The 21,753-nt window shown below is 52.7% G+C and overlaps 7 protein-coding genes across 7 annotated transcripts; 2 read left to right on the top strand and 5 right to left on the bottom strand.

Annotated features, from left to right (window-relative positions):
• Window positions 1-92: 92 nt before the first annotated feature.
• On the bottom strand, window positions 93-2,327 carry MAA_03915 (uncharacterized protein; the record flags this gene model as incomplete). The annotated part of the gene is made up of 1 exon (XM_007821913.1): window positions 93-2,327. The coding sequence occupies one exon, from the start codon at window positions 2,325-2,327 to the stop codon at window positions 93-95; it is 2,235 nt and encodes a 744-aa protein (XP_007820104.1).
• A 1,968-nt stretch (window positions 2,328-4,295) lies between these two features.
• MAA_03916 (proliferating cell nuclear antigen) lies at window positions 4,296-6,503 on the top strand (the record flags this gene model as incomplete). Its single annotated transcript, XM_007821914.2, has 5 exons — window positions 4,296-4,344; window positions 4,414-4,640; window positions 4,724-5,202; window positions 5,324-5,775; window positions 5,839-6,503. 5 exons carry the CDS (start codon window positions 4,296-4,298, stop codon window positions 6,501-6,503), a joined length of 1,872 nt encoding a protein of 623 aa, XP_007820105.2.
• Window positions 6,504-7,340: 837 nt separating this feature from the next.
• Window positions 7,341-8,335, top strand: MAA_03917 (Proliferating cell nuclear antigen, PCNA; the record flags this gene model as incomplete). The annotated part of the gene is made up of 4 exons (XM_007821915.2): window positions 7,341-7,382; window positions 7,440-7,869; window positions 7,965-8,254; window positions 8,318-8,335. 4 exons carry the CDS (start codon window positions 7,341-7,343, stop codon window positions 8,333-8,335), a joined length of 780 nt encoding a protein of 259 aa, XP_007820106.2.
• Window positions 8,336-9,215: 880 nt separating this feature from the next.
• On the bottom strand, window positions 9,216-9,503 carry MAA_11244 (uncharacterized protein; the record flags this gene model as incomplete). The annotated part of the gene is made up of 1 exon (XM_011413224.1): window positions 9,216-9,503. The coding sequence occupies one exon, from the start codon at window positions 9,501-9,503 to the stop codon at window positions 9,216-9,218; it is 288 nt and encodes a 95-aa protein (XP_011411526.1).
• Window positions 9,504-11,986: 2,483 nt separating this feature from the next.
• On the bottom strand, window positions 11,987-13,797 carry MAA_03918 (Zn(2)-C6 fungal-type DNA-binding domain protein; the record flags this gene model as incomplete). The annotated part of the gene is made up of 3 exons (XM_007821916.1): window positions 11,987-12,736; window positions 12,812-13,624; window positions 13,738-13,797. The coding sequence occupies 3 exons, from the start codon at window positions 13,795-13,797 to the stop codon at window positions 11,987-11,989; spliced, it is 1,623 nt and encodes a 540-aa protein (XP_007820107.1).
• Window positions 13,798-15,572: 1,775 nt separating this feature from the next.
• MAA_03919 (glutathione-dependent formaldehyde-activating) lies at window positions 15,573-16,286 on the bottom strand (the record flags this gene model as incomplete). The annotated part of the gene is made up of 1 exon (XM_007821917.1): window positions 15,573-16,286. One exon carries the CDS (start codon window positions 16,284-16,286, stop codon window positions 15,573-15,575), a length of 714 nt encoding a protein of 237 aa, XP_007820108.1.
• Window positions 16,287-17,309: 1,023 nt separating this feature from the next.
• On the bottom strand, window positions 17,310-21,137 carry MAA_03920 (protein family UPF0592; the record flags this gene model as incomplete). The annotated part of the gene is made up of 1 exon (XM_007821918.2): window positions 17,310-21,137. One exon carries the CDS (start codon window positions 21,135-21,137, stop codon window positions 17,310-17,312), a length of 3,828 nt encoding a protein of 1,275 aa, XP_007820109.2.
• Between the last annotated feature and the right edge of the window lie 616 nt (window positions 21,138-21,753).

Below are 21,753 nucleotides of genomic sequence, written 5' to 3'. Positions count from 1 at the left end.
AAGAATGAGTGTGAACAATGGCGTAATGCGACTGTGACAGTACATTCAATCCTAGGTTGGTTGGTCTTATGATATTTATTACTATGACGTATTTACAATTGCTCACTGCCTCTCGGCTCGATTTGTGCCCTCCATCCATTCAAGGCCGACGCAGTCCTGCTCGCTTGTTCCTGGCCCTGATTCTGAGCTACCATGCTCAGAAGCCACTGCATGCGGGAAGTACGGCCCCGTTGGCCCTTGTCCAGATCTCGAGTTATAATATCCGCCAAGTTGGCGAGCATCTGTGACGAGACACCGTCTGTCAAGGCGCGCTGCAAGGAGATGCATTTCTCGACATTGCGCAGCACTTGGCGGTCAGTGAGGTGCTGTGCTTCGACGAACCACTGGCCCATTTGGTCCAAAAGTTGCGACTTGGCTTTCGTTTCCACGGCTGGTTCATTTTGTCTGGAGGTGAGGTTGAGGACCTGCCAGATACGTATGGGGTGTACAGTCGGGTCCTTGATCATTTGCTCGACATACTTGGTCCATACAGACCAAGCCCACAACGGTCGTCTTCGAACTGGCTGGCGTCTTAGATCGATTGAGTCGTAAAGCTGAAGCGCTTGCTGGTGGTTGTCACACGCAGACGCAAGCGCCTCCATGACATCTCGTCGCAAAAGGTGCACAGGCTTGCACGTCAGGGCATGCACCACGGCGTCGAACTGACCCATTTCGGTCAAAATAGTGCATAGTTCCTGCAGTGCCGAATTTCTGTTGCTAGTTGTCAGGAGAGCAGTCACTAACGAGGTCCACCGCTGGCTCATGGAGGTGTTGTGGCCGTCTTGCAGCACCTGCTTGTGCGCCTCATTATCCAACGCTCCGATAGCATGAAGTCGAGCGGCGAGGACCTGCCACAGCTGCACAACGTGTAACTGGAGCTCTTTGCCGCTGCAAGCATGAACAGTCTGAAGAAATTCATCGGTGGTCGTTTGACTGTCGTAGGATTTGATCACTAGCCAGGAAAACCGCATCCGTCGGGCTCTTTCGGAAATCCAATCCTGTTGAAGGAGAAATTTTATCATGCCGGCGTCGAGCTCCTGGCTCTGACTGGCGTTTAGCGATTCCAAGGATTGACCAAACCTAGCAGCCCGAGCTGACCAGTGACCAAAGAGGTTGTGTCGGTTGGCTTGGGTCGTGACAAAGGCAATCGCTAGGTTGCGTATTTTCTCGGGCGGTATTCGTTCTCCAACTGAGCTAGGCACAGCGGCCATCAGTCTCCAGAAGAGTTGGATATCATGATTGTCGCCATTGCTAGCACACACCCTGCCTACGAATGCCAACCAGAGGTCAGGGGAAATAGACCGGGGAGTTTGCTTTTCCGCGTCCACCATGGCATACAGGATCGAGCGCCGAATCATGGCGCGCAGTTTATTCGCCATTTCTGTGGTTGGGATGCGACTTTTTGAGGCCGAATCCAGCGGTTCCAAGGCTGCCAACAGAGCCTCGACAGACAAGTCTCCACGCTCAACTCGACGGCGAAGAGACTGTCGACATGTTTTTGTCAGTTTGAACAACGTATTGTTGTCGACAATCTCAAAACCGAAGATGCTGGACCGTAGCTTAATGATTTCCTCGGGAAGATGCTGCAATGACGTGGGTTCTTGTAACATCGGGCCGGGAACATCGACAGCCTCGACTGCTGGGTTGATTGCCAGAGCCTCAGCAGAGACGGCTCCCGCCTCGAATCGCTGGCTTGGGGGTGATATGAATGGCCTGTCGGCAGAGCCCACGTTTTCGAGCCAGCCAATTAAGTTGTTGAACATGTTTGACACGCTAATCTGCTCACGTTTTTGTTGTCTGTGTTGTTGTGTAGTCGGGGCCTCCCACTGCAATGAGCTGGGGCCAACACCAAATTGCCAGATGGGGGGGTAAGGGTGAGAAGTTGGCATGAGGCCGGTCATGTGTCGCCTCGTAGCTCGACGACGGCTCTCGAGAGGCCCTGCGTGTGAATTAATCCGTCGACATGATGCCACGACACCTCGCTGGTATCGCTCAACTGCGTGCAGAAGCATGGCGTCGGTAACCCAGATGCCAATGTTGGACACAATGGCGGGCGGATGCCCTTTCGCTGGCGACCGCGTAGGCATTGGGCCGGATCGATTGGGGATTGCGTTCAAGGAGCGGCGAAGCTGTACACCAGCTTGCCGTGGTGTTGCTTTGCTGTTGCTGAAGCTCTGTGATCCGGTGCTGCATTGATCTTCGGCGATCGGCAAAGCTAATATTCCGTGTCCATCTGTGTGTGTGGGGTCACCACCAGCGATTTGCAATAATCTCCATGCTAACCTCATCATTCGTCGTTCGCCTCGAAACAGGATACCTCTCGTCTAGACAGAAGCACGGCCGAATGCGTGCCAAAATTGAAGGCTTATTATTCGATGAAGTAATTCTCAGCGTCGCAAAATGTGGAAAACCGACTATGACGCTGCAGGACCCATGATGATTGATTTGTCGCCAACGTTGACGCTTCATCACTATCCGGCTCTTTCGACAAAGCCGCAATTACCTTGGATGGAGCATTCATAACCTTGATTTACTACGGGCGGAGAACCTTGTAGCTTCACATGATAAAGCGATGAACAAGGCAGTTCCAAGAACGCTGAACACTCCTCGTCACGTCCGAGAAAATGGTCCAGTGAGAAGTTAGTCGCGGACAGTCATGATAAAATCGGCCAAGGAATCGATGGCCTGCAGGCAACTCAGATCCGACGATGTGCAACGCTGTTGTGTCCCACCATTCTTCAAGTTTGAATGGCAAAGCCTAGAGTAACGACATCACGGCATACCACGTTCCTGGAATATTGATAATCAATGTCGTTGTCGTGCTATCCTAGGCGCCATACGGCGGCCAGTTTAACAACACGTGTCTCTTGTTCTCATCCACCTTATTACAAGATGATGCTATCTGGTTTTCGACGTCTATCGCCGTTAAAAACCTCACTTACAACGAGCATCGGACAACAGTATGGTAGATATCCTAACAATTACTGCCTAGACCTGGCCACTCACCTTGTCGTCCTCCAGTCTTTCCCAGACCAGAGAGTCCTAGGTCGAAGCCAAGCTCACTCGCCTCTCCATAAACGCCAACCCGTTATACGAGTTTCTGTCACACCTCGGCGTGGGAAAAGAGACGTAATAGACGATATTTGGGCTCTCTATCATTAGCGAAAAGGATGACACCGTTCGGAGTACACGTGGGTGTCGGCATGGTGGCAGCGTGGACTGTAATGCAAAAGGATCAGCTTGATTAAAGGCATCCGCCACTTATGTTGAATACAACACTCAAGTCTTGTGGCGGCTTCACACGACGTCCTAGCGACATACGACGCGCGCCGCGTGACCAACCAAGAGCTATAAAGTCTAATTCAAACTCAATGAGCAGGTTTGCTCTCGGGTGTGTCCCTCCCGTGAAACGCAAGGGTTGACGATCTGGTGTGGGGAAATCACACTTGATCTTTGAACGTTCCTCGGCATGGCTGACGATCCTACCAGGGTCTCTTTGAGTAAACGGACCACCTCCTCTACTTCGGTGTACTGTGCATGGCCATCTGGATGTGACGTTTGTCGTTGAAGAAACAGGTGCCTGGCATGTGCGCCCCTGTGTTGGATTTTTTTTTCTTTTTTCCTCCTTTGTTTGCCATGATTCTGGGCGCATTGTTTGCGGAGATGGGCGAAATTGGCACATGCATCATGTCAAAATTGACCAGGGATTTAGCCTTGCAGTCTGGTGCCACTGGTGGTCGACATAGGCGATGGGCCCCTGTAGTTTAGTGAGTGATCCCTGTCGCGCTGCTGCCGAAACACTTGACCAGCTTCAGCATGCATGCAGCAGACACCAGTTGGCCGTCAATGGCCGGAGCTCCAATGTTCAAAGCACGGCGCTGCCGTTCCGGGCATAGCCACAAACACCGCCAGGGAAGGAGGGCCCCCCCCGTCCGTGCCTGCGATCATGGATATGAACCCAATGGTTACTTGTCGTCCATCTCGGGGCAACGTCCCCTGAATAATTTTGTCGACTTGCGTTGCTCCAGTCAGCTTGTCATTGGGACACGCTGTATTGTAGAGCACGCAATTTGACACCTCGTTACCACTGATTACTCTCGTTGTTTTTTTTTCTCTTTTTCCTCAATTCTTCCGGCAATAAGCACTTCCTCACCTGGCTTGGGGCGCGCATTCCTCGTGCTTCCAATGCCGTGCATGTCACCGCTTCTGCGACGTCATTCCGTCATTCTCCCACTCCGCACCACAAGAGTCGCTACATGGAACCCATTGTGTATGAGGAGTCGCCTCTAGCCGACTACCTCAAAGGTAAGCCGGCCATCCAATCTCGTACAACCTTATACAGTCTTGTTCTAACGCCCGTATGCGGAAATGTAGATGGGGGAGACGGTTCTGAGGCTGACTGGGCCGCCGTCAATGCCTCACCACGGCCTTCCTCGCCAGAGTTCGACTCGTCGCCGCCGCCAAGTCCCTCGCCGTTTGCCCCTACAGGTCGACCAATGGTTAAATCGAGATTTCGACCCAAAGGCCCGGCCCTCTTGCAGACGGATGTACCCAGGGCCCTCGGGGCAACAAGGCTGCAATCTATGAGGAGGAACTGCTCGGTACGGCCAAACTCTTCTCGCAAAGCGCAGAGGGTATATCGTGAAACCTGCGCCTTTCCAACTGACAAAATTTCCTTCCATAGGCTGCCGTGGTGGCGAGCCTCGATCGCGCCGACAATTCCAAATTTCTCGAGCAATTTCGCTACACCATCATCGCGTCGCAGTTGCTAAGCGGGACCTCGATCCTGGGTCATCGACCAGCTGCCCCCAGCGTGCCCGGAGCGAACAGCGACGATAAGCACGACCAACCGCTTTTGTCGACGGAGGGGATTCTTGCTTCCATTCTCGGCGCCCTTGCCATTGCCGTTGTTCTAAGCTGGGTTCTTGGAAACGCGCCCTCGTATGTCACGCGGAAACGGCTGGCATTTCTCCTGGTTTTGTGTGCGGCCGCAGCCTTTCTTGGTCAGATATACATGCGACGGCAGTGGCTTCGCTACAGACGAATGCAATCCTTGGCCGAGATTGCCACCTTTGTTTCCAATTCCAACGATTTTGATAGCGCATCGGAAGCTACATTGTCGCTTGTCCAGGAAGTAGAGCTTGTTTCTCGTGGTTATCGAATGTACGCAGCCGCCGGTTCATGCTTGCTATTCTCTTTCTCTTTCTCTCACCCACTCTCCCCCCTCCCTTGTATTTTTCTTTCTTTCGGGGTCTTCATCACATGGTGCTAACCATTTTGATAGCAGCGCCCCATTACCCCCAATTACCAGACTAGAGGATCGCAACCAGGCCAGAAAATGCGTCCGCCTACGGAGGGCACTAAAGAGTTCATTTGCAGATGTATTGGATGCCTATATGCAAATGGCAAATCTGGTCCAGGGCTTTTCCGAGCAAACAGAGCTGGAAAAGTACTATGACATGTACGACATCAACGACTTGGACATGTCTGATGCTCTGCAAGGATTTACCGAGGGCGAGTTTGATGACGCCGAGTCACTCCGGACACTGAAGATTCTAGCTGCACGGTTTCACACCACACGCAAAATGCTTCTGTGTGCCTTGTTGGCCCTGGATGCCAACGGCGAGGGATCCGACCTGCTCCGGTGGACAACGGCGGTTGAAGTGCTTCGGAACCTCAACGAAACCACGCAGGCTGCGTTCCAAAAGCTCCAGGGCATCTTGAGCGAAGCTGAATGTAAGTACTATGCGGCCCATCAATCTCCTACTTTAGAAGAAAGGTGTTTACTGATCTGTCTAGCATTCCCTAACCCTCCTACTCCCAAGGGTCCCTTAACGCCGGGCAGGGAACGCTGGCGCTCCCAGTTGCGCAAATTAAACTCGATGTCAACGGGCATCCGAGGCTTGCAGGCCAAGCTGCACCTGCTGAGAGAAGAATCCGATCGCGCGCTAGACGACTCCAACGATATTTCGGAACTAGCGCCAAACTTGATGTCGCAATACGAATCCATTGGGGCAGACCTCAAGGAACTCATGTCTGCGTGGGAGGAGGGCAAGGCTGCTCTGGCTCTGGGAATCGATAGAAACGAAAAGAGACTGTCATCTATGAGCACGCTCTTGTCTCCTAGGAGCTCCCTCAGCGGCCTGACGACGGTTGGTGAAGGCACCGCGGCAGATGCCCTCAAGGCTCTGACGGGCGAATCACCGCCCGCTTCAGACGTGAATGAGCCGAGTGAGCCAGAGACGCCCGAGGTTTTCGAGGCTGTGGCACACCCACGACCAAAGAGCTCACTTACCAGAGAAGAACGAATTGTCAAGATGAAGGAAGAGCGCGACGAAAAGGCACAGGCTCGGAAACAGATGGATGCCACCAGGGGCATGCTCCGCGAGCTGGAGACGGTTATCAACTTGCGGCCCAAGACCCGTGCCAGCGCCCCTCCAGCAAACCGAGTCATCTCCATGTAAACAGCATTTGGCGGCTGTAAATGGATGACTGTGGACCTTTATCTCTCTTCCTCTCTTTCTATCTCTCATTTTGCATCGTCTGGGCAAACGGTACACAGACATAATCTAGGCGCAAGTTGGCAATGTCAGGACTTCCATGGATAGCGGTTCAGGATAGGTGTCAGGCTGGTTGATACGTTCTTTGCAAATAGTTTCTTTTTCTTTTTTCTCTCCCTGGAATGTCGATGAAATATTCTGCTTCACGAAAAAGGGCTAGTTTTGCTGCGGGTTGACTGTGTAAAACCTGCGGCCGTCGCCAGCCATATTAATGGGCTGTATCTACTTTGTCTACATGTATAGCGGCATGCTTTATTTACTATGTATTTTAGAAGATTAAGCCAGACGAGGTTAAACAAGGGCTAGTCGTTGACGCTGCTCCGGGTCCAAGAGCCAACAACACGTCTGGGCAAATGCCCCGCGTAATGTTGGCGTCACAACCAAGTGCGAGCTCCATTCGACACAGGAGCCCCGCCACGACGCGTCTCAATTTACCCACAACTTCCCTCGCGTGTTAAGTGATTTTTGAGTGCCCGCTTGCCACGTCCTGCACGCTTTTGCTTCTTCTCTCTCACACTTGACTTTGACTTGATTTCTGTAACCCATTTCTGTGATATCGCAATCAGGGTTTCTCACGAATTACCTCCCAAATCTCTTTTGCCCTCGTTTGAACATTGACTTGGCGGTACACCCTCACCGCCCCGAATCTCTTTCCCCGCTCTCATATTCACAGATTCGAGACGGTACGTTGGATCAGGCGATTTCGACGGGACGAGCATCGTTACTAACGGTCTGGCAGAGATGTTGGAAGCACGACTCAAACAAGCTAATATCCTGAAAAGGGTACATTCTGATTCACGCTCTGCCGTGTCGCCGTTGCTCTCACTAACGTTCCATCAGGTCGTCGAGGCCATCAAGGACCTCGTCCAGGACTGCAACTTTGACTGCAATGACTCGGGCATCGCCCTGCAGGCCATGGACAACTCTCACGTGGCCCTCGTCTCCATGATGCTAATGCGCGATTCCTTCGAGCCCTACCGATGCGACCGGAACATTGCCCTCGGCGTGAACCTGACGTCCCTGACCAAAGTGTTGCGCGCCGCCCAGAACGAAGACGTACTCACCATCAAGGCCGAGGATGCCCCCGACGTGCTGAACTTGATGTTTGAGAGCAGCTCAAACGACAGAGTCAGCGAGTATGACCTCAAACTCATGGATATTGACCAGGAGCATCTGGGCATTCCGAACACTGAGTACGCTGCCACCATTGAACTGCCCTCCGCCGAGTTTCGACGAATCTGCACCGATCTCGCTGCCATGTCTGAGTCTGGTGCGTGTTGCCCCCCGCCTTTGTCCCTCGCTTGATATAATATGAGAGAATACGTCTCGCTAACAATGCGCGCTCACGCGCGCGTGTGTGTGCAGTCAGCATCGAGGCCAGCAAGGACGGCATCAAATTTGCCTGCAACGGCGACATTGGCAACGGTTCCGTCACCCTCCGAAGCACTACCAACACCGATAAGCCCGATATGGATATCAAGATTGATCTCGTCGAGCCCGTGTCCCTGACCTTTTCTCTCAAGTACCTCGTCAACTTTTGCAAGGCCGCCCCGCTGTCGCCCACGGTCAAGATTTGCCTGTCGAGCGAGGTGCCCCTGTTGGTCGAGTACCTTGTATCTGGTAGCAGTTATCTGCGCTTCTACCTGGCGCCCAAGGTATGTCGTGCTTCAAAGCGGCGTTTTGTTTGAGAATGATGCTGACCCGTGGGTATTTCACAGATTGGCGAGGACGAGTAGAATACCCAAGGAGGGGAAAATTTTTTTTTCAAGGCAGCCCGGTGTCCCGCCGCCGCGGGAGGCATGAAGGAGCAAAATCACAAGAGCAAAATCGTACTACTTGTAAACTGGCGTTTACGGACGAGAAATGTGATGGTCTAGTTGATGGACTGCAGCAGATGGATGGATGATAATCTTTGAAGCTTTCTTTACTCAAGAGGCGTGCTTTGTATGATAATGAATCGAGTTTGCTTTGGCCCTTAATTGTGCTGTCTGAGTGGATAATATCAACTGGTTCGTCCATTTCGCTCGTCTCGCAAGGCGTATACAGTATAAATTCGCCGAGGTACTCTCGGTATGTTTTCGCTGGATGATGCGGTTCACTATGCCGAAACAGATGCCATGAAGGGCCAAGACGGCATGCCAAGGTACGCAACTCGACAACTGGATGAGTCTGATGATATGCTGTTGATTCTTTTGTGATTGTCTAAAATACAAATGCCGTAGCGAATGATGTTTGCGAAGCAAACAGGGTATATGTATGTACTCGGCCTACTACCCTCCCACTATCAATTATTTCATTCCGTCGCAAACCCTTTATCCTGATATTAAATATTAAGCAAGTAGTAATAGTTGTAGTATATGGCGTGCCGCAAACAATGCATAAAGCTGGAAATGCCTGAAGGTAGAGCGAAATGAAGACAGTATTTTGGTTAAGATTGCTCGCAAGTAAACAGCAAATGAAAATATGAAACGGGCGTGAAGTCCAGTTCACAAGCCGCCCTGCAGCTACGTGAATAGCCAGTCACTCCTCGTTCATTTTCCTCTGTGCAGAATATCAATGGTGTGGCGCTGTGACACCATCTCAGCTGAAAGAATGGAAAACGGCATCGTCCGAGTGTTACGAGCGATCCCGAACCGCAGTGCCAACACCCAGGAATTTGTCAGCAACAGGAACTTGGGAAGCAGTCAAGTCGTCGAGGCCCGTCTCTTTGAAGACAGAGATGCGTCCCTTGCGAATATTGCTGCTGGGTGTTTGGAACAGACGCGGTAGATAGAGCCCGGCACCTTCACGAAGACGATCCGAAGTGAGGTGAGAGTTGAACTTGGGTCGCACGGGGACTGAGGAGGTGGCGCCGGGAACCTGAAGATGGGTGCCAGTGGCGGCCGGAGAGGCGAAAGAAGCCATTGATGCTGAGGTGTTGTATGGACAGAAATTACTATCCTTTTGCAAAGATTTTGTAAAGTCAAGGGAGACTTGGTCCGTTCCAACAAAGGTGGACAGACGGCCGTGCCCGTATTCAAGGATGGTGGAAAAGAGAAGATGTCAAAAACGGCGCCCGAGGGGAGTCGTCACTACAGACCAAGGACCCAACGAGTACAAAAGAGGTTATTGTTGAAAAGTAAGGATGGGTGAAAAGGAAAGTCCCCAGAGCAGATGATACAGAAAGCGCGCACATATGGCGAAACAAAGAATTAACAGAGGGTAGCACGTCGTCCGCGAAGAAAACTGGTGGTGTCACAGATAAATACCCATTTCAGCTCTGGGCCTCCCATCAACGCCATCACCTAGCCCTGGGCATGGGGTTTCATTGTTCGTTCCTCGGCCACTAGTAATGCCGTCGGATGCCCCCAGCCCTCCAGATGCTCCATTGAGGAGGGACTAGTAAGGGAACGGCGCGATGGCCAAGAAGATTGGCGTGAGCATCCCAGTCGGAAAATTGGCGAAAATCCTCAGCATTGTTCCTCACTGGCACTGGCACTGGCACCGTTCGGTCCAATAATATGGACCACTCGGTAGATCATTTTCGATTTCCCAACTAGGAGGGATAAGAGGAATGGGAATCAAACAACTTTGATCTGCGTATCCACTCTCCAAGGTTCGCGAGTCGCTACCCATCCTGGAAAAGTGCTCGGAGGATAACTCTGCAGTTGGACCGATTGCAACGTTCAATTGCTGTGTGGCATCGACTAGCTATTAGATGGTTGATGTTCGTTGCGACTTCAGTTGTCTCTCTCTGGATCCAAGCTCTTGCACAATGACCTCACTCGGGCGAGGACCGGGGACCCTAGCCTGGGAGGGAAAGCCCATTGTACATGCGTTTCAAAGGCGGATACGAGACGCGGGTTTTTGTGAGGCTTGGCGCGAAGGGTCCTCCTCGTTCGTGCTTGTGCGCAGAACGCCCACGAGGTCATAGTCGGGTACTATGCGATCGACAAAGTCTTGACCAGCAGAAAAATTCTAAATTCCCGCCTGGGAAGAAATGGGGCAAGCTGTCGAGAAACCTCGTGTTCGCAGCGTCGCCTTGGGCCTTCCACCAAGACGCTTGTCAGCACGGCCAAGACTAAATCCTGGTGAGGGTGGCGGCACCGTTCCGTGTAGCTGGACTATTGTACGGAGTAGTACGGCATTGTTTTTTGCTCTCATGTGTCGCCAGTCGGCCCTTGTCCTCCCAGTCCATAGACCCATTACTTGAGCCTGGTGTCCATCTTTCCGTATCTCCACAGCCGTCTTTTGCTTTCTTTAGCGTAATGCAGTAAGCGCCACGACGTCGGCAAAACAACCATGTCGCACTGTCATGTAAATCCCATGTTGAAATGGCCTAGAGAGCATGGTATTAGTATTACTGGATGACATCAGTCCGACATGTCCATCTGACCGCGTTAGCCGGTGCAGAGGCAAGACAGTATCCAACTCCTGCCGCGCCAACCTTTGTTAGTTCAAGTCGTTAGGTCAGTCTCCTCTTCTCCTCCACTCCCCAATGGCAAACTGAAGTCTGCCATTTAGAAATCCATATCCTGAAATCAGTCCGGTATGGAGTGGTCTCCACGCTTGGCAGGACCCTAAAACGGAAAATCGGCTTTGCCACAACTTGTGGTGATGATAAGCACCAAGATGGGTAAGAAGTGGACGGCTCCAGCCTGCCCAGCCCTCCAACATGCCAGATCTGCTCCCTCCCTCGAGGTTGAACAAGCCGGCCATGTCAGTCGAGAGATGTTTCTTGCGGAGTTTGGCCCGTGCCCCGAGTTCATTTGCAGCGCCAATAAGCCCATGGGTTTGACGCGAGACAGACCGACGGGAAGTGAAAGTTCTCGCTTGACAAAGTGGAATTGATTTCTGGGCTTTGAGAGCGCGATTGAGACAAGACTCTAATGACGCTTCGCTCCCCCCGTTAGTATCTATGCAACTGCCGACCGATTTTAGACGGGTCATAAAACTTACACTTAAAGAGTTCCATGAAATCGACAAGCGTGTATCGTAGGCAAGATACAATGGGTTGGGTCCGCAAGGATACTAGATGTAGTCCCATATTCCTTTGCCGATTCCTTGCCTGACCCTGTCCTGCATCAAATGCGACAGCGTCCGTTATTTATACGAGAAACACTTTCAAGCCCTGGCTCTCCCAAGACCCTTCCTTCTTCCTGCTTCTAAATTACAGTCATGGCTATATCTAAAAAAAAAGCAGGCTGGTATAATAAATCGTCATGCCTCGCCAACGCCGCACTTGAACAATATTCGTTCCAGCTACCGAGGCGTGTCGTAAGTTGTCAAGTGTTATTTGCTGGAGCACACACACTGCAATAGAGACACCTGGGCTACCCATTCGACATGGAAACACCACACACGAAATTATGCATCGCCGTTTCCTCCGGTCCAAACCATGTCCCAGGCTATCTGTCTGTAAAGGGCGGTGTAGGATCGTCCTCGGGAGCCAATCCAAGCGGATGGCGGGCCTCAAGCGGAAGCAGTAGCTTCCCCGGGTACGTATTGAGCGCTTGTCTGACTCCAACTTCTCTTCCAATGAAAAGTAGCGCAGCTTCAGCCTCGCTCTTTTGTTCTGCAAGGGTAGCCCCGACAATATAAACAGCTGTGAGTGGCCAAACCATCTTCAGGGCGTCAAATAACACCTTTGGCGACTTGTCCTTGCCGGCCGCCAGAGGGCCTAGTGAATATGGAACACTATCGACTATAAATTGCCCGGCCGCTCGAACCATTTGAAGGCAGTAAGTGCGCTGTGCTCGAAGCTGATGCAGTGTTATCCTGCAAGGTGCGTAGTGCGTCAGGAAGTTGGCCAACATCAGGAGATAGCTGTAGCCCTTGATGATAGCCGAGTAGTAAAGATTGCGCATATAGACGTCCATGTCGTGGGTACTGTCGGTCGCCGTCCTGACGTAATTGTTGACGTGCTTTTCGGCCTCGGCCAACTGTGCTACAAGTGACTCGTACTGCTCTTCTGCGGCTGCGAAATCGCGACGAAGAAGCAAATCGAGGATGGTAGCTTGGACGCGTGTGCATTTCGTGATGAAGACTGATACGTGTAATGTAAAACCTTCGCCGTCGTAAAGGTTGTTTCGTATGATGCCCAGCCATTCGCCTGACTCTGGCGGGCATTCCATGTTGCTGACCAGGGCTTGGATTTGCTGCGTCTTGTGAGATTCCAATGCAGTCACGGTACCATGGCCAGACTTACCACCATGTTATAACACGGCCAAAACGCAGTCCTCCCCTCCGCCGTCAAAAGTTGTTCGGTACCTCTCGTCTTGAGTATACTGTAAAGCCCTCTTGTATGTAGATGCCAGGGGCTCAGTAGCTCCATACGACCTAGTGAGCCAACCAGCAGCTGCATCTGTAGTCAGCACAATGTCCTCGTCCATTGTCAATAGTCTTTGCCCACCAACCTCATAATTTGCCAGGATCCAAACTGTGGCAAGCACGTCGTCTCGAAACGCGCCATCAGGTTCCTTGAGTGCTGTGTTGACGGCGCTCAGAGTCTTTCCCAAGTACGTGCCCAGCTCGCGTTGGTTTTCCACTTCTGACTCCTTGTATACCGAAACCGGGTACCGAATGTTTGTCACGTAGGTTCGGGTGAAGAGATGGGCAGCCCAGACCAACGGCCCGTTCCGAGGATTGATTCGGTAAATGTTGTGGAGGAAGTCGAGCGTCGAATATACGTTGAGAATGATTGGGACGGAATGATTTGTCCAGTGCTCTGTCAAGGGCCGCGAAATTGTCGTCAGTGCTGTCGAGACGGTATCGCCCGGCAATGGAAGCAGTTCTGTTTTTGAATCGAAGGTGAAGGTAGCTTCCCCGTTGCTAACAAGGGAAGCCGGCGTGCTCGATCTGGTGCCGGCCGGTGAGGAGCTTTTAGAATCATCTTGACCTCCTTCCTTGGCCGCCGCTCGTTTCCTGCGCTTCTTGACAGTCGATGGGTTGGCATTGCGAAAGACCAGGTCGTGCTGATCTCTGTATCCTGGGCATTCCACGCCGTATTTGACGCACCGCTGGCAGCCGGGTCGTCCGAGATCGCACTGTGAGAGAGGGTCAGCGCTGTATTGTAGGCCGTCAGCGTGGTGTTGATGGATGGTGCTGCGTTTGAGGCGATCTGCGTCAAGCAGGGCTGATGTCACCACCACCAACTAACCTTGACACGTCTTTGACGACACAGGTGACAGTCCTGGCTAGGCCGTCCAGTGTTGGGCATAGTGGCGTCGCCCAGCAGAGCTCGATGAGCCTTTTTGTGGTTTTGTCTCTGTGCAAATTGAAATAACGGCGACCCTCAATGTCAATGTCGATGACCCTGTTGGTGGAGGGGCATGAGGCAAACGGAAAGTGCATTCGATGTCCAACGCAGACTGGAGATGCTGTTTGGAGGAATCCGGTACGGAGTACACTGCATGGCACTGCAGACTGGCCCCATCACCAGGTACACCCACTGTATACACTATACCACCAGACCAGGCAGCATCAATTGATCTTACGGTATGGCGCGGGTCAATACTTTACGCTAACTACTAAGTACCAAGCCACAACAGCTTTTAGTCAGGTGCCCACTTGGCTGAACACTGGTTAAATACAGCCTGGTCCAACCGTTGACAGCCCCCAGCCATCATCCATCGTCCACCCTCGGCCCTTGAGCGACTGCCGTCAGAGCAGCGCCAATTGCTTCGCCAGTGCAGGGCCCCGCAAGAGTGCCGTACATGTATTGAGCGCCAGGCAGCAATTTCCCCTTCAATGGTGTTTTGCCAGACTCGCGTCAAGCCATTGTCATCCTTTCTTTACATTCAAGGGCAAATCGCCTCTCGCATTCGCTGTAGCATCTCACCAAGGGTCTGTTTGAGCGGCTTGATTCGAGTCTTGCCCTCGACATGTTATTCTGGCGGCTGCGCCGGCAGGCTCATACTATCACGCTTACCTCGTCTAAGGAAGCTACTGCTGGCTTATTCGGGGTTGTTAGCCAGGCATGCAGAGTCGTCATCTGGACTTGATTGAAGGCCACAATACGGCTGGGCCCAATCGGCGTTATGTGACCCTGCCTCGAGGCTACTAAAACAGATGCTTCATTCCTATTTCTTGTCAATAAATATCAAATTTCTATACCCCCATAATGCCCATTGTGGTTACTCATTCACATGTACCAAGCATCACCTTGGAATCCGACTGGGCGTCATGGTGTGAGGTGGCACCTGTTTCCAGTCGTTTCTTCCTCAAGTTTGTCAGGACAAGATGGAGAAGAATCAAAACGATTAATATTCTAAGCATCTAGAGTCTTTCCCCCTCTTTTATCAATCGTTGTCCTACCAAGGTATACAAGTCGACCCTATGTCCACGACTGCAAACACATAGCCATGACGATCACAACAGCCTACTTAAGTACGCGACACTGATAATGCTTGGCAGTCCCATGCAAACCAGCCTACTCAAAACACTCAACCCCAGCCAGCGTACCCTTGAATCGAACTGAAACATCATATCTGGTGGTGCAAATGGAGGTCCGGAAAATGATGTAGTGCTCCATGGTTATGCCAGCTAAATCTCCACGCGTGAGGCGAGAGCGATTGGTCACATAAATCACGGTAACAACCACAGCATGCATAAACAAAATGACATGTTTGCAACCATGCAGATCGCATTTCAGGCCTGCCATTATGGGGACGACAGCACCAAAAGCCAGACAGAGCCGGTTGCCACAAACACATCCAGTCACTGGTTTGTGTAATATGTGTAATAATACCTGTATCCAACCACCGTTCCTCATTCAACTAATACAATTTCGCGTCTTTCGAGTGGCGCCACTAAATGCGACGTGCCTTAAAACTCTCATCTTCTAAAGGGAGCTCGTGGAGACGAAGCGAGACACAAGGCTACAACAATGATGACACGATAATATAAACACATTACATACTCGAGTCCCCCAGTACGCATGCAAATCTCCCAAAACGTACGAATTCACAGCCAAATCACACCCCCAAATCAAGGCTACTCGCCCAATGCGGCCCTCAACTCCGCCATGTACGCACCCGTCTTCTCTTCCAGCGCAGCATACCGGCCCTTGCAGTCGTCACGAATAAAGTCCTCCCTCGTCTTGTAATACGCCTCAAACCGAGGCTTTCCATCCGCCAACCCCACAAAATCCCTCTTGGAGCGCGTGAAAATGTGAACATCGGGATCAATCTCATACGCGGCATCGAGGGTCCCAACCCGAAGATACGTCGTGTAAGGACCCCCATCAGCATAGTGAGCCCAAAGGCCAGAGTGGCAGACGCAACACTGCGCAACCGTCAACCCAACAGTCGACTCAGTCGGGAGAGTAACTAGCTCGACCGTGCCGGTTTCATTGTCCCTGTCTGCGTTTGCAGCGGCCTGTAGCTCGGCGCCCTCAGTCTTTGCCCCGACGGGCCCGCAAGTAGCATCAGACAAAGTCAGCCGTGCAAAGGCCGCGTTGAAGCCGGCCAACGCGCCCCCCGGCACGCCCTTGGATCCGGGGACAGCAGGCTGCGCAGACGGGAGGAGCTCCAGCCGGTCCGACTCGACGATGGCGTTGACGGCAAAGGCGGTGCCGAGCTCACGCTGGCAAGAGGTGCAATGGCAGCAGTGGACGAGCAGCGGCGCCTGCTTGACTTGGTAGCGAACGTGGCCGCATGGGCAGCCGCCTTGCATGGGGAATATATTCTTTTCGGAATAGTGAGGCATCGTGTTTCTCGGTGTATATACGACGGGTGGGAAGGATGTGGGTAGTCGGAAAATAAAGGGGGCAGACTTGAGTGAAAGCGCGTCGAAGGATGCGAATCTAGGAGATACAGAGTCTAGAATGACTAAATAAATAAAAAAGAGGCCCGGGCGTGAACACAAGTGGCGGCTGACTGTCAGACAACATTCTCGTTAGTCAGGTGTAAAGCGGGGTGGGTGATAGCTGAGGGGCCGGCCGGCCTGGGGACTGTGGGACTGGCACGGCTGGCCACTCAGAATGGAAGAGGCGGCCGAATTAGGAAGTTTGGATGGGACTGTTGCCGCGAGCCCGCACAGTGACATTGAGACGGCTCATATTCGAGATCGCGCCCAACTTGTTGAGTCGGAATTGGTGCTGTCAGACGTGATGTGGATGTCTCGCAGCGCAGTGTGGGTTAGACAGCTGGGTGTTATGACGGCATGGCCGGTGCCATGTGGCCAAATGGTTCCTACTGATGTTGCCAGATTACTACACCTACTTACTGTACACAACACGGTCCATCGACCTACTTATAAAGAAACATCACATGTCGGGGGCAGCATCGTCAATGCACTGCATGTCAAATCATCCATTGCGTTCATTCTGGGTATCTAGTCCAAGCCCATTTGGGTAATATATGCGCTGTGCTGTGTGTGCTTCTTGTGCCAAGGCACGCAAAACAAATCAAATAATAAAGACAAACAGAATGCAGAGCCAAGCTCAATCAGAACATGCCAAGATGATGAGTGCCGGAAAGCAATCGATATAATCGAATACAATAACATCCAAAACCAGTCTCGGCTGGTGTAAAAATCCCCAATCGTCCCAAACGCCCCGATATATGACCAAATGGAAAATTTAAAAAGAAGAAATTTTTTGTAATAAATCCTGTAGACTGTATCCTGTTCATTCACGACAGGCATAATGAGTACAAGAAAGGGCGAGTTTTTCCTGCCCCATCAACGTCCGTAACCACCGTCACCGAGATGGCGACTTGTTTTGTTTGTTTACCCGCGGCGGAATCCGTCCACCCCGAGGTGAGGCACTTCGATATCGGCCAGTAGCTCAACACCATCGTCCTGGCGTCTTTCGGTAAAAATATTGCATTCAGAAACAACCTGAGCCCATTCTGCAAGGGCACGACCGCAGTACACGGCATTCTTGGCATAGATTCCAGTAGGCTTGACTGGTTTCGTAAGCTGCTCTCTGTTATTGTCGCCGGCAGTGTTGGTAGTAGACAAGTTGTTGTTGCGTGTCGTTGTTTCGCCCGGTGTGCCGCCGTCCCGTCGGGCAACGCTACCACTGCTTCGTCGGCTGCCGGGTCCGAGCCCCAAGCTGCCAGTCGGCGTGTTGCGGAGCCACTCCTCGACGGAGGCGTTCAGAGATGTCAGGTCGCCTTCCTTTGGTGCGCGAGCCTGTTTGGGTGTCTCCGGACGTGATTGGGCTGTGACATCGGCCCGCGGAAGAGGCGGAAGAGGAGGCAGGGACGGGAGAACGTTGTGATTCTTCGCGCTGATGCGCGCCTGTGTTGAGATGGGCAGGCGAGGTCTCGTCAGGACGCGATCACGAGCGGGAGTAGGAGCTTGCTGCCACCCGAGGACAAACTTGAAGGTGTATTTTTGTTCGTCGTAGACGGGAGATGATCCCAAGGATCCATCGTCTGAAGATGGGGAGGAGACTTTCGGGCCCGTCTTGCTCAGGCGCCCTCCCGAGTTGGATGATGAAATGAGGGGTGCCGGGTCGGCCAGCTTTCGACCAAAGACGCCACTAGTGTCGCTTCCCGCTGAACCCGGTGGTGTCCGTCCATACTCGTCGTCCACGGCGGCTGGTTGAATGTTCCCAGACGTAATTGCAAGGACTTTTCCCAGCAGCGACCAACGCTTCTTTCCATTGTCGCTGCGGCCGAGTACGCCAGTGTCTGGGGAATCGATACCAAGCAGGAGCTGGTGGTTGGATTTTGATGATGTTGCTGAGGTTCTGGCGAATGTGTCGAAGCCCATGAACAGGCCCGGATTCGGCGAGGTGGCCTCTTGGCGAATGATCATGAACTTCTTGCCCATGGCAGGGGACATGGGTGCCGTTGACGGAGCTATTTTGCCTGTCTCTTCTGCGGTTTGCTTCAAGTACAAGTAGTGAGCCCAGTTGGTCTTGAGTCGTGCGGCTGCCGCGAGGTAGATATTCATGTCCATTTCATCGGAGCCACCAGTGTATCGACACATTCGCCAGCAAATAAGGCGCTGGTAGTAAGCTCGAACCATGGGGCACCAGTTGTTGAAATACGCATTAAACGACTCCTCGGTCAGGAGCCACTCTAAACACACGGCCGCCTTCCTGCGTGAGTCTCTGGCCATGGCATCCCACACGGTAAAGACAAAAGACAGCATGCGGACTTCGGACATGGTGTTCATTGAGCTCGACATGCGTTTGCACACCTCGATCCAGAAAGGCCAGTCAATGTAGCTGGCCGGGGCAGCAGCTGTTGTCTCGAAGTCATGGTAAACCATCAAGATCTCTTCCAAAAAGTCGCAAAGTGTAAAGCACGCAGAGTTGTCGTACAGCGACGTCTTGCTTGCGGCCGCCTTGAGGGTGGCAGCAAACGATTCGGCAAAGGTATGCTTGGCACCTGCGATTTCCGGACCATCGTCGAACAAGCAGTCTTTGAGCAAGATGACGAGCCTGTTCTCGCCCATGACCCGGATTGCATTACTCGGTGGTGGGAGAGGCATGGGCAGAGCCGAGTCTGCTCCGTTAACCGAGTCAATTAGCGGAGCGTACGCCACGGGTTCAATGCCAGTTTGTCGGTGAATCGTCGAGTCTACAATGGACAATAGCTGTGCATGAACCAGGGCAAATGCCGGCGACCGAGCCTTTTCCGTGAGGGGCAATCCCGGGGGAATGAACTGGTCCGAGAGAACGTGGAAATACTTGAAAAAGATGAAGAAGAGGTCGGTGTCTCGGCCCTTCCACCGAGCCACCCAGGGACCAGTCCAAGGTATTCTCGCCACGAGCAACGGCATCTTGGGAATTTTCTTGAGAGCGTCCCACATGGCTCTAGGCGAAGTCCAACCCAACGGTCCCAACTTGGGTGGGAACAGGGCGGTGATGTCGTCACTTTCACCCACGTCTCTGCGAGGGAGCCCAAATTCCGTCCCGGCTCGCTTGATGAGCTCCGGTGTAAGCCCCCAGAGCCGCAGCAAAACGTCGGCAACTCCTGGGGCGAAGAAGAAGGCGTAGGCACACGTCTTCCCGGAAAAGTTGACCAAGCTTAAAGGCGCGTGGCGCAATGACATCTTGTCCACGACATAGGCCATTTGCTTGACCAGGTTGGCCACAAACATGGTTCGAACATTGTGCTCCGCAGATTCGGCAAACATGTCTGAGTGGACGGAGCCATCCGTCGTCGATTTTGAGGCATTTGTCCATGATCGTGAGCGCACGCGTTCCGAGGGTGACCGTTCCGCCAGCGGCTGCATGTACGTGGTCGCCCGTCGCCATTCAGGCCGCATCATGAGCATCGTTGCGGCTTCCAGCAGCACGGGACGGTCCACGCCAGGGATGGGCTGCTGCAACTGCCCATGGAGCATATCTAGCAGAGACATCCACCACTTGTTGAGAATGATGGCTCGCCTCTCAACATCCTCGAGGGCAATCGTTTTGGCCGACGGGTTGTCTCGTGTACGTTTCAAAAAGGGTAGCAAAACCGAATGGATCTGGGCAACGCGGTGGGAGGTTTGCTTGGACCCAAAGGCCCTCGTCTCAACATCGAGAGTCTTGAAAGCCGACCACAGCGGGTCACGGACCTTGGGCGTCATTTCGTTGCACGATTCATCGGTAATGGGCGTGTTGGTATTACCATCACTGCAGATGGACGGGGAGGCGCTCGTACGGATACTGTTGGAGGTACGGTTAAGGCTGGTGGCTGATGAACCGCAACTGTGGTCAGATTCCGCACCGTCACGGCCGAGGTAGGCGTTTTGGTGTCTGCCTTTGATTTTGAAAAAGTATGACGTGGCCCTCGTAAACGGCTTCGCAGTTGCTCTGAGTTTCTCTGGTTGCTGTTTTGCTTGTTCAGTCGTCTCGTCGCTATTCGTAATGATCTGTAATCGGGCTGGTGATTTGGATGCCTTGACAGTGGATGTACGAGCTAGCCCCTCACGGCCTGGTTGAACCTGCTCTGCAACGGACTGCTCGAACGCATGCTTGGGGGAGGATGGACGAGGTGAGCGTGAGATCCAGGAGCGTCTTGCAAAATTGGTAAAGCCTTCGGAGCTTCCCGACAGGGGAGAAGGTGATGATGTCCTCGTCGTCGTCGTCGTCGTCGCTGTTGTCGATGTGGTGCCAGCAATGGGCTTTTGAGGAGACACGTTTGATTCTAGGCGGCGGCCCCCGTCACTCGCATTTGGCAATTCCTTGGCAAACTTGCTTGTAGGCATCAACCATGACCGAGGTCTGTCAATCAGCAAGTTTCGTTTGCTCCGAGCTATGGAAGCTTGTCTGGGCAGCTTCGCTTCAGACGTTGCAGCTTCAACTACCTCGGGTTGTGGAGACGGTTTGGGTTGGGCGACGGAAGTAGGCTCTCTATCATTGGCAAAGACCAGAGTGTCGAGTTTGAAATCGGTATTGAAAGACGGCAAGTCAAATGCCACCAGGTCCAGCTCTGGGACTTTCAGGTCGTCGGTTCCGGTGTTTCGAGAAGTCGAGCCGGTAGCAACGGAGACGGAGCGATGATGGAGAGATGAGCCTGAGAGGACATCGGTTGGGCCCAAGAGCTCAGATGCAGAAAGTGGGCGCTGCGAGAGCTGCAGAGTCGGGGCCATGACAACAGTTGCACCCATGGCACCAGAAGCCAATGCCTCGCTCTTCTTCGCTGTTGAAGAAGAGCAGGGGGGCAAAAGAGAGAAATGACGGGGCAATTGGAGCAAGAAAAAAAGAGATTACCTCGATGCGCGTTTGTCACAAGAGCGTCACACGGCGCAAAGCGAAAGGACTCAGTGGCAAATTGACGGTTCAGCCGAGCATTGCTTCTCTTTCCGTGCGTGCGCCTCTCCGTCTCTTTTTTTTTTATTGGATCTCTGGCCGGCAGAGAGAAGAGTCGTCGTTGTCGTCGTCGTCGTCCCAGAGGCGTTGTAAATGGAGAAAAGGACCGGCAGAAAAGGAGAAGGAAAAAAACACCAAGCGGCTAAACGACGCAATTGCTTTTCTTGCAACTCAGTTCTTTTGACTCGGCGGCTACCCTAATAGCCCGGTCGGTCAGGGACGCAGGGGTGCCAAAGGGGAAAGGTAAGGTCCAAGAGTGAGAAGGCAATGAAGACAAGATGGCTTTCCTGTGACGCTGAGGAGAGGGGAATGGCAGTGAAGTAGTAGTAAGTAACGTCCAGCCGCCTTGCCAAGCGCCAGTGTCCATAAGCAGAGGCAGATTCAGAGGGGAGCAATGTCAGTCAGTCAGTGTTC

The sequence above is a fragment of the Metarhizium robertsii genome (genome assembly GCF_000187425.2).
Source record: "Metarhizium robertsii ARSEF 23 chromosome Unknown MAA_Scf_5, whole genome shotgun sequence".
Taxonomy (NCBI): domain Eukaryota; kingdom Fungi; phylum Ascomycota; class Sordariomycetes; order Hypocreales; family Clavicipitaceae; genus Metarhizium; species Metarhizium robertsii.
Note: the sequence above shows the minus strand (reverse complement) of the source record. Positions and strands in the feature narration are given on the sequence as shown.